The sequence below is a fragment of the Limulus polyphemus genome, unplaced genomic scaffold (assembly GCF_000517525.1).
Source record: "Limulus polyphemus unplaced genomic scaffold, Limulus_polyphemus-2.1.2 Scaffold7082, whole genome shotgun sequence".
Taxonomy (NCBI): Eukaryota; Metazoa; Arthropoda; class Merostomata; order Xiphosura; family Limulidae; genus Limulus; species Limulus polyphemus.
This window is the reverse complement of record NW_013672692.1, coordinates 1,883-13,913: the sequence shown is the minus strand read 5'-3', so window position 1 is coordinate 13,913 and position 12,031 is coordinate 1,883. Positions and strand designations below refer to the sequence as shown.

At 35.7% G+C, this 12,031-nt stretch overlaps 1 protein-coding gene across 3 annotated transcripts in view; it reads right to left on the bottom strand.

Moving 5' to 3' along the window:
• Nucleotides 1-9,617, bottom strand: part of LOC106474332 (gastrula zinc finger protein xLCGF3.1-like) — an 11,461-nt gene extending 1,844 nt beyond the window's left edge. The window contains exons 1-2 of one of the 3 annotated variants that reach the window (XR_002613929.1): nucleotides 7,517-9,617; nucleotides 6,525-6,716 (exon numbers count right to left, since the gene is read on the bottom strand). Coding sequence is in view for 2 of the 3 variants with exons in the window: in XM_022402639.1 (XP_022258347.1) it covers nucleotides 6,633-6,716; nucleotides 7,517-8,557 (1,125 nt within the window). In the remaining variant the exon portion in view is untranslated. Of the gene's footprint in view, nucleotides 1-5,572; nucleotides 6,717-6,917 lie in introns of those variants that run through there. The other 2 variants (XM_022402639.1, XM_013935023.2) reach the window with 2 other exon arrangements.
• Nucleotides 9,618-12,031: the final 2,414 nt, after the last annotated feature.

Sequence of the window (12,031 nt, the reverse complement as noted above, 5' to 3'; positions counted from 1 at the left end):
TGGTTCCACTTCATCATCATCAACTCTTTCAGTAGGCTTGACTTCACCTTGATGACACCTAATTAGTTCAACCTCTTTCTTAACAGTTACCACAACTTGGCCTTTGTTGTTCCCAAACGTAATTTTATCAAAATCAATTACAAACTTCCTTGGTAGTAGATAGTCCAGTCCTAACATGCATTCGTCTTCAATGTCAGCCAAGTATACTTCCTGTCTGTCCTTTATGTCCATAAGCTCAATAGTTACCCACACTGCTCCCCACAATCTTGTAGAATGACCTGTCACACCATAAAGCTTCTGTATGGCTTCTGGTACTCCTTCGTGATCTAACACCTTTATGCTTACAAGGGTTTGCTGAAACGCAGAGTCTATGACAAAGTTCCAACTTTGGCCATCCAGCTTTCCTGTCACATAGACACTGTGTGTGCTTGGCATTTTACACCTAGCTGTTGGGACTTTCATAATGGGGGTTGGTGAGCATCGCTCAACACCAACCACTACTGGTCTCCTTGAGGCCGACTTGTTAGTAATATTCTTCCTACACTGGCTCCTCAAATGTCCGTGCTTTCCACAGTTCCAACAACCATTCTGGGTAGCAGCCTTTCCTGCTGTATCATCTCCACTGTGCTGAAGTTTCCAGCATTGAGCTCTCTTGTGCCCAGGTTTGTTACAGTGCCAGCAAAGTCCCTCAAACTTCTTTGAAAGCTGACCTTTTCTGGCCTTGAATCCAGATGACTGTACCAACCTCGGTACCTCTGTGCTGGACTTAACGTAGGATTCAAATTCGAGAGCTCTGGCCATTGCATCCTGCATGGTAGAGGGGTGTGCTTGCTTCACTTGTATCTTAAGTTGTGGACTGTCCAAGGCATCTACAAACTGATCCTTCAGCAACAACTTGAGGAGATTGGGTGGTGCAGTTAAATAGGCCTTGTGTGCCATGCTTTCGAAGTCCTGTTCCAGCTCTTGCAGGCTTTCCCCTTTAGCACGGACTATCGTCCTGAACCTTGCCCTGTAGACTTCTGACTGATTTTGGGTTCTGTACCTGAGTTCTAGAGCCGCTACCAGTGCTCTATAGTTGTGCCTGTCATCTGCTGACAACTGTCCAAGTATTTCCGGTGGTTGTCCCTTCAAGCTCGTAGCCAGATATACTGCTTTCTGCTCCTCTGTCCATCCATTCATCTCTGCCAGTAGCTCAAATTGTGCTCTATATGCTTCCCAAGGTGCCTTCCCATCGAATTGCTGTGGCTTCCTTTGCACTGGGTCACTCCTATTACTGACATTCATATCTGGGATGTGACTTCTAGCAGGACTGAAGATGTCTGCATTACGGTTTAGCTGCATGGTCTGGAAGGGGCTTGCCATTGTTTGAGGCTGGTTAAGTCGATGGCTAATGTATCCTACTTGTGTAAATGATAATATATCGTCCTTTAACGTATCTAATTCGCTTTTAAATTTACTAATGTTTTCCATTTGTACTTCTTGCCACTGTTGTTGGCTTTTCTGTAGTTTCTGCTGACTTTCTTCCTGTTTCCTTTCTTGCTCCAGTTGCCACTGCTGTAATTTTTCTTCTTGTTTCTTTTCTTTTTCCTCCAACCACTGCTGTAATTTCTCTTATCGTTCTTCTTGTTTGTTTTCTTTTCCTCCAACAACTGCTCTAATTTCTCTTCTTGTTTCTTTTCTTTTTCATCCAACATCTGTTGTAATCTCTCTTCTTGTTTATTTTGTTGTTCGGGCTGCCACTGTTGCAGGTTTTCTTGCAACTCCTGTTGTCTCTCTTCTTGTTCCTTTTCTCGTTCTTTTTGTTTCTTTTGCTGCTCTTGTATTGCTGCCATCAAGTCTGCTAAGCTGTAGTTTGATTTGCCGCCTCTCGTTTCCATTTTTTTCTTTTCCATCCCACTCTCTGACACCAATTTGTTACGTCTCCGTTCGTTCGTTAATTTTCCGTAAATTCGTTCCGACGAAACTCTAGCGACACAAGTCCTTTCTTAAATAAAACTTTTTTATTCTTTCCGAATACAACTTTACGATACACTTAATGTCAACAGTCGCTCTATAACAACGCTATAACTCACGTCTCACGTGGCCAACAATATTTTGTCCGCATACATTCAATTACTCATTACCTCCCCGTCGCTTCGTGGCTGGTTTTATATATATAAGACTACACTATATCTAGAAAGATCACGAGATTTAAGGAAAAGACGTGAAAGTTCAAGAATGACGTGGCGTGATACTAGTCACGTGACCTCGATGTCGTAACAATATAATACAAAATTTTACTGAAAAAAAACACGTTTTAAATGTATTTAGAAGATTTTAGGGAAATTTGATATGAAGAAAAGATATTTTTAATCTTAACATGACAATTTCTTTGCATATGGACTATTCAAAACAAATATGTTCATGGACAAATCTTTATTATAGTTTATTAAAAATACTTCACTAAAAATGATTTTTTATGTGACAGATTTGTAATATTAACTGAAAGACTGCCAAATTTGGAGAAGATATACACACTATATTGATAGTTAGAAGTATTAAATATAGAAAAACTTTAAACCAGTACAAAAAGGTCGTGGTTGGTGAAATTGACGCGCCAGTGATCATATACATGCGCGTTGGCCGAACCTCGCATAATTGAATTGTCTGTGTTTGGCAGATAATTGTTTGCCTTTATTTTTGCGTGTTTAAGCGAAGCTGTGTTGGAAGATCCTGCGTTGTAAGAGGGTTTACTGGACTGGCAAGAAATTTTCCAGTTGTGTAGTGTGTGTGGTAAACAATTTGTAAGTAAAAATAACTTAAATACTCATGAGAAGATACATAACTGGCAAGAAGCTATACAGTTGTGTAGAATGGAGTAAACAGTTTGTAAATGAATGTAATATAATGTGTTATGAGCAGGTACATACAGGAGAGAAGCCTTACAATTGTGCAATGTGTGGCAAAGAATTTGTAAGTAAAAATTTTTACGTCTCTGGTCGTTTGTTAATTTCCCGTAAAAATTCTTCCCGAGAAACTTCAGTGATACAAGCCCTTTCTTAAATAAAATTAGTTTATTCTTCCTCAATACAACTTTGCAATACGCAGAATTTCCACAGTCACTTTCACTTAAACACACGCTATAATTCAAAATGATTTACACACTTTACTTACGGCTTCACTTGATTATCCCCATTATCAATTTATCTGCTGGCTTATATACTAAAAATAGAGCGCGTCCAGCAAACGCTAGGACATTTAACAGGTTCCCCGATCTTTCTAGAACTCCAGGGCATGTTCCCAGAATCGCACGACTTCCGCTGTTGTAATACTGCTTTTTCCTTGGTGTTGTTACGTTTGTGTTCGTTTGTTAATTTTTCGTAAAAATTCTTTCCAAGAACTTCAGTGATACAAGTCCTTTCTCAAATAAAACTAGTTTATTCTTTCTCAATACAACTTTGCAATACACTTAATTTCCACAGTCACTTTAACTTAAACACACGCTATAATTCATAATGATTTACACACTTTACTTACGGCTTGACTCGATTATCTGTCTATATCTTCAATCTCTCTGTCTGTTGTTCCAGTTCCAATTAGTCTCATGTTATCCGGTGCACATATATACAGGAATAGAGGGCGCCTAGCACATACTGGATTATTCGTGATGTTCCCCGATCCTTCTGGAATATCATGACGTGTTACCAGCGTCACGTGACTACCGCTGTCGTAACACTGCCCCTTCCCAAACAATAGCCACTTACATTAAACCAATAAACAATTAACAATAACTTAATTAAATGTACAGAATTTACAAGCACAAAATTAAAATTCAACAAAGTCTCTTAATTTTACGGGACGTATCTTCTTCCACACTGGTCTCTGTCTTGTTGGCTTCTGCTTCATCAGGAAACGTCCTATCATTGGTAACAGTCACATCAGTAATAGTAACTTCATCAAGGGCTTCACTGTTTCCCTTCTCAAAACCGGGTAGAGTTTCTTTTTCGACAGTGGCTTTTTCAGGTGACACGTCTTCAGTATTGTCATTTGTTCTGTTGTTCTCTTCATCCCAACTGAAATGTCCTGGACCATGATAACGCCAAAGCCTGTTGCCATGCACCACCTTTGGCTTACCTCGCCGACCACATTTTATCCGGAAAGTCACATCTGAGAGACGATCCACTATGTCATATGGGCCTTCCCATAGAGAAGAGAACTTAGGAGACTTCCCTTTGATCTTCCTGGGATTATACAACCACACCTTGTCTCCTGGTACAAAGCGAACTTCAGTAGATCCCTTATCATAAGATAACTTCATCGAATCAGCAGAAGTTTTTAAGTTTGAGCACACTTGATGGTGAATATCATCCATCCTTTCCGTTAACACTTTCACAAACTCTGACACATTTTCAGGAAACTCTTCATAAGGTGGGCGTCCTGCTAACAGATCCACTGGCAGCCGAAGTTCCCGACCAGACATCAACTTTGCTGGAGTGTATCCAGTGGCTTCATGCTCTGCTGTCCTATAAGCCATCAGCAGTGGAGATAGTAAGACATCCGAGTCATCTTGGCGACTATTACAAAACATTTCCAATTCCTGTCCCAGTGTCCAGTTGTACTTTTCTACCATCCCATCAGACTGTGGATGAAGTGGCATTTTCCTGTTCTTTCGAATGCCAAACAACTTGCAGCATTCTTGGAACACAGCTGACTCAAAGCTACGGCCTTTATCTGAATGCAGTTCATATGGCATACCAAATCTAAAGAAGAAATCACTAGTAGCCGAAGCTACAGTTGTAGCTTCCTGATTTGGTATTGCATATGCCTCAGGCCACTTGGTGAAATAATCCATCACCACACAAATTTACTTGTTTCCAGCACGAGTTTGGGGCAGAGGACCGGCAATGTCAATGGCTATACTTTCCATTGGTGCACCAACTTGATATAACTTCATTGGAGCACGTCCCTTATGCATGTTCTGCACCATTCTTCCACATCTTGTCTCATACCTATTCAGTAAAATTGGTGTCGTAGGTGACTAAATGTTTTCTTAACTCCGAGATGTCCTCCTGTTACAGTATCATGGGATTAACGCAACACAACTTTCCTCAACTTTCTCGGTATAACCGTTTGCCAGGTCGTCATTATCCCATCTGCAATTTCCCACCAGAGAAGAATACCATCTTCAAGCTTCAGCTGGTCCCAATGTGCCCAATAGTTCTTTGTCACAGGGCTTAGACTAGACACCTTCTCCCAAGCAGGGTGCAAAACACTTGCTTTTAGAATTTATTGGCTTCAAATCTTGGCCTTTCTCCTGCTCTGATTTAATATCTATACCTGGTTCCCCTTCATCATCATCAACTCCTTCAGTCACTTTGACTTTAGCTTGATGTTACCTGGTTAGTTCATCCTCTCTTTTACAGCAATGTCTGCAATAATTTTTGCAGGGTTTTCGACTCAGTCCATCGGCAAATTTTAGCGTGTGTTTAAGTTAAAATGACTGTGGAAATTCTGTGTATTGCAAAGTCGTATTGAGGAAGAATAAACTAGTTTTATTTAAGAAAGGGCTTGTATCGCTGAAGTTCCTCGGGAAAAATTTTTAGGGGAAATTATCAAACGAACAGAGACGTAACAAAATGATAGTTTAATTTATTAACAATTACTGATGCAAATTGATGAGTTTTGATAGTAACATGTTTCAAGATACTTTTGGTTATTTCAATGTAGCCAAGTATCTTAGCATATTGCATTAAAGTTTTGTCGTATTTTGAATCTCAGTCTCCAAGTTTATTCTTTATTCTTACAATAAACTTCTTTGAATTAGTCACTTGTGTACTCCACTCGCAACTGTATACTTGGATTTAATAAAATCTCTTGTAACTGGATTTAAAGTCAAACTCAAAAGATTAGCCAATACAGCCACCTGTTACGGTTGATCATAGCAATCTTTTAATACTGTGTCCGATAAACATGTTGACTGGCAAAAATATTTTAAAGTGCTCTTTTAAAAGGTATACATGTAACTTAAATATCTCGAAATGTCATAATTTAGACAAAATAAAACTATTCTGTTATGAACATGATAAAAGAATAAATAGAATATTGATAAACAATCTTAATACAAACTCAGTGATTACTTTCTTCACCATAAAAAATTATGAAACTGGAGGTTTGGAGACGTTGAAGTTTCAGAATCCAGAAGGCTGTAAAATGGTACAAAGTCAAATCCATTGAAATCAATCACAACAGCACATTCTCAGTACATGTTTACCAAGTTCATGCATTAGTATAAGGAAACTGGTTCTAATCAATAACTAATGTCTGTACAAAGAAAAACTGTTAGTTATTTTACAGAGACAATGACTGTTCTGTACTTTGATTCCCTTCAGGTTTACTTTTATCGTACTATTACATACAATAGTTTACAAATAAAAGTAACAAAGTTAGATCTGTACACCTTAATCTTGTCTCTCGTGGTTCAACAACTTATAAACAACTACCACATTCAGTAGTAGTTACTGTGTGTTCCAAGTTCTTCACAACACAGTAGACAACAGTATTGTTTTTCTCAAGTGTGTATTCTCTGAATAATTTTTAATTTATTATTTGTTCCAAATGGTTTTCCACAAACTGCAAAACTGTATAGTTTCTCTTCAGTGTGTACTATAAGTATTATTTTTATTTACATTCTTTTTTGAAAATTGCTTTTCACAAACTTCACAACTGTATGGTTTCTCCTCTATTGTATATTTTTCATGTTTTTAATTCCCCATTTATTCTAGTTTTCCACAAATTGCACAACTGTACGTTTCTTCCCATTATGTATCATCTGATGTATTTTTAATTCAGAAGTTATTACAACTGTATTACACTCTTTGTACCAAAATGTCCTAAACTGTACAACTGTAAGGTTTTTCCCAAATGTGTAATTTCCAATGTATTTTTAAACTATAGTTTATTCTGAAGCGTTTTCCACTGGTTCGACAATTCATATTTCAGCAGGACAATGATTCGAAGCACAAGGCCAAAGCCACACTGCTTTCAAAGGAAGAAAGTGAATGTCCTGGAAGGCCCAGTCAAGGTCCTGACATGAATTAAATGGACAATTTGTAGCTAGACTTAAAGACTGCAGTGCATTAACAATTACCAAAGAATGGGCAAAAATTACACCATCTCATTGTGCAAAGCTGGTAGAGACCTATCAAAAAGACTTACAGGGAACTGAATACTTATCCAATCAGCAAATTACAATTTATATATTTTTCTGACATTCAACCTCCTTAACACATAACAATGTCAAGTTTCATTATTGGATAAAAACAAGTTTATTGTTTAAATTATTCCAAAATGTGACATTATATAAGGTTTCTCACCAATATGTATTCTTTTATGATTTTTTAAGATAGAGTTACATCCAAACTGTTTTCCACACACATCACAATGACAAGGTTTCTCAAACGTGTGTATTCTTTGATGTATTTTTAGTTCTCTATTTGTTAAAGTCTTTTCTACAAAGTGTACAGCTGTAAAATTTCTCCCCAGTATGTCTTCTTTCATGTTTTTTTAATTCAGCATTTGTTCTAAAGTATTTTCCACAACTTGCACAACAGTAAGGTTTCTCCCCAGTATGTGTCTTTTGATGATATTTTAAGGAACAGTTTGTTGTAAATTTATTTCCACACACTTCACAACTATATGGTTTCTCCCCAGTATGTATTCTTTTATGATACTGTAAATAAGAATTACGTCCAAACTGTTTTTCACAAACATCACAATGGTAAGGTTTCTCTCCAGTATGCGTTCTTTGATGCAGTTTTAATTCACCATTTGTTCTAAAGTATTTTCCACAAATTGCACAACAGTGAGGTTTCTCCCCAGTGTGTATTCTTTGATGCATTTTTAATTCAGCATTTGTTCTAAAGTCTTTTCCACAAATTGCACAACAGTAAGGTTTCTCTCCAGTATGCAGTCTTTGGTGTATTTTTAGTTCATCATTTGTTAAAAAGTCTTTTCCACAAACTACACAACTGTAAGGTTTCTCCCCAGTGTGTATTCTTTCATGCTTTTTTAAGCTACTACTTGTTCCAAAGTGTTTTCCACAAAGTGCACAAGTGTAAGGTTTCTCCCCAGTATGTATTCTCTGATGCGTTTTTAAGCTACCATTTGTTACAAAGAGTTTTCCACAAATCGTACAACTGTAAGGTTTCTCCCCGGTGTGTATTCTCTCATGTAATTTTAAGCTATAGTTTCTTCCAAAGTTCTTTCCACACACTATACAAAGATATGGATTCTCTTCAGAATGTATCCTTGTGTCTTGCTTTCCATAATCCACCGTTACAGATAGTTTTTCACAGATTACCTGACTGTGTGGTTTATCTATACCGTGGTGTATATCAGATTGTTTTAGGTTATTTATATTTAAATTCTTTTCACATATATCACTTGGTTTTGGAGAGTTGATGTCTTTTGTAAAGGGATCTTCTTGTAATAAAACACGAGATTCAGGAAACTGACTTCCACAACAGATTGTCACACCAGTCTTTATATCTAAAATCAAAATACATAATACAACAATCATAGTTAATAACCGATGTATATCACTTTATTTGGTGAAGTTCTAATACAATCAACACAGATACTGAAACATTAAAGGCAAAAAAATAGATATAACAATTTTCATAGTTTCACATTTTTTCTTCTTACTTGATTGATCATCATGAAACATTCTAACATGTTGATTAATGTTAATATTTTAAAAGTTCCTGTTATATATACAATAATGAAACATTGAATAAAATTATTAAACATTTTGTTATAAATATGAAAATGTATTAAGTAAATATTAAGAAGTAAAGATGAAGTCTCTACATTAAGTTTCAATAAGTATTTTTAGTTGTTTAAACAATCTGTTTATATGAATGAACACCTTATCACAAAATAGAAACTCGGATAAAGTCTGAAAATTGGTAATTACATGTAAACTATACATGTAAAGTACTGGGTGGTGGTTGGAAGTTATACTAGTTTAGATAAGTTGGTTTGGCTTTTATACATGTATCATTTGTCTACAGTAGTTCTAATTCACTTGTTTACTAATAATGGAGGCTGGAATGTCAACATTAGGATGTAAATTTACACCCAGTGGTATAACCTTATTTTTCTTTTTCCTGTTTATTCTATCTTATTACTTTGGAGAGCAGTCACTTTCCCACAACTGTCTGGATGCTGTGAAGGGTGATATTGATGCGGGATATTGTGGGTTTGAGTGCCCACGTCTCGCTCTCCTAATTTATGTGTTTTGAGAATTTTTTCTTTACCACGTGAGATGAATGGAGATTAACTCTATCCACATGGGTCATGGGTCAAAGGCCATGTCATCACATTTGTTAACTAGCATCAAAAATGTTATTGTACTAGTATTTTATGAATAGATATCAATATGTTTAGTATCAAATTGTAGATTATAATTCAAATTTTAGTATTATTTAATTTCTTAATTTAATAGTAAACATTAGTAAAAACACCTAAATATTGGTTTTTGTGTGTCATTTAAATTGACTGTCATGACAGGAGATTTAGAAGATTATAGAAAATCAAAAAAGTTGGTGAAACAGGAAATTAGGATATCAAAAAGGATGTATGAGAAAAGGTTGGCTGAAAATGTAAAAATTAACAGTAAGGATTTCTTTAAATAGTTAAGGGTAAAAAAATGTTAGAATGGGGTAGAATGAGATGGCTGGGTTACAACATTTTGCATTTTCTTTAGATTTTATTGATGAAGATTTAAGCAGTATTCCACATACTGAACAGTTGATAAATGGGAATATAATGAAAAAAAATGATCACATTAATTCAGAGCTTGTTAGGAAAAATATGGAAGTTTAAAGAATAATAAAGCTCCTGGTCCAAATAATACTTCACCAAGAGATTTGAAGGAAGTGAAGAATTGGATATGTGAGCCACTTGCTACTATTTTTTGTCAGTCCTTGAATAGTGGGCAAATAACAGAGGACTGGAAGTTAGCTAATGTAACTCCCCTCCTTCAAGGGAGACGACAGAAATTGTCCCAGGAATTATAGACCTATTAGTCTTATATCAGTTGTGGGAATAGGTTTGAAAAGTCTGTTAACCATTTCGAGATGGGTCACAGATGAAAGGCCATGTCATCTCGTTTGTTGATTCTCATTCAAAATTATATTGAACTAGTATTTCATGAATTTATGTCAATAAGTTTGGTATCAAACTGTAGATTATAATTCAAATTTTAGAACTATGCATTACTCAATTTGTTAATTTAAAAGTAAATATAAAAAACTAGGATAAACATCAATTTTTGTGTGTCAAGTGGTATGTTGCATGCAGCAATGGTTCAAATTAGATGTTTGTGATGTCCAAATACAAAGTCTATAGTTTCTTACAAATTAAGAACTCAAATTACTGATATTAACAAGCTAGAATATCAAATATGAACCTCCTATCTTTTCTATTTGCCAAGATGTTGCTACATGTAATAAATCAAACACAGTAGCACCACTCACGTCTTTCCATTTTTGGAAAGACGTGCTTACATAAACTTACTTCTGTCTACATCTGTTTAGAAACGAAAGCTCAGAGTGTACCCTACTAGTTTTCTCAGTACAATTAAATTATTCAGGTCTTTTAGATTCAAAAAAGTAAGATTAAACTTTAGTGAGTACAATATTTAATATTTTTCTGAACCCAAATACAGCTTAGTACCTAAGCTTGATAAATTATAGTGGAATTCTGTGGTACTGATACAGTAATTTATGATTTTTGGTTATTTCAAATGTATATATATAAAACTTAGGAAAAATTATTTAGTAACACATCCTCCACATGTGAATTTTGATAAAACCTACAGCAAGCAGCAACCAAGTACCAAGTTCATAACTAGAATATATACATTTATATATTTGCTTAAGATATAATTGTTTACTATACATATTTATTTGCTGTTTTATGTTTTAAGAAAAATAACTGAAATTTAAGAACGTTTTTGCAAATAGTAATAACCATATTATAATAAGTAATTATAATATAATGTATTGTTAAGTATCTGCATGTTTGTTAATTTCCGGTAGAAATTCTTTCTGAGGAACTTCAACGATACAAGCCCTTTCTTAGTTAAACTAGTTTATTTTTTTCTCGATACAATTCTGTAATACGCAGAATTTCCAATCAGTACGTTAAACTTAACTACTTTTATAACACACGCTATAAATCACAGTAATTCACACACTTTACTTATGGTGCCTACTGTTTGCTTCACTCAATTATCTATATCTTCAATCTATCTACATATCTATCTATCACTGGCTTTCTTTGCCAGGTATATATACTAAAAAAGACAGCGTCTAGCAAACACTCAGATATTCACGGGTTCCTTGATAATTTGAGAAACTCCAGTGCGCATGCTCCCAGCATCACGCGACTACCCCTGTTGTAACACTGCCCCTTCCTTAGTATTGTTCGTCCTGAACAATAGCCACTTAAATTAAATTAACAGATAATTAACAATAACTTAATTAAAATGTACAGAATTTACATCACAAAATTAAAATACAACAAAGTCTCTAAATCAGGACGTTTCTTCTTCCTTACTGGTCTAATTCTCATTGGCTTCTGCTTCACGTTGGGTTCATCTGCTTCCACAGTCTGATGGGATGGTAGAAAAGTACAACTGGACAGGAATTGGCAAAGTTATGTAATAGCTGCTAAGATGACTGGGATATATTACTCTCTCCACTGTTGATGGCCTATAGAACAGCATAGCATGAAGCCACTGGATACACTCCAGCAAAGCTGATGTTTGGTCGGGAACTTCGGTTGCCAGTGGACCTGATAATGGGACGCCCACCTTACGAAGAGTTGCCTGAAAATGTGTCAGAGTTAATGAAAGTTTTATCTGAAAGGATGGATAATATTCATCATCAAGTGCGTTCAAACTTGAAAACGTCTGCTGATTCCATGAAGCTATGTTATGATAAGAAGTCTACTAAAGTCAACTTTGTACCAGGAGATAAGGTGTGGT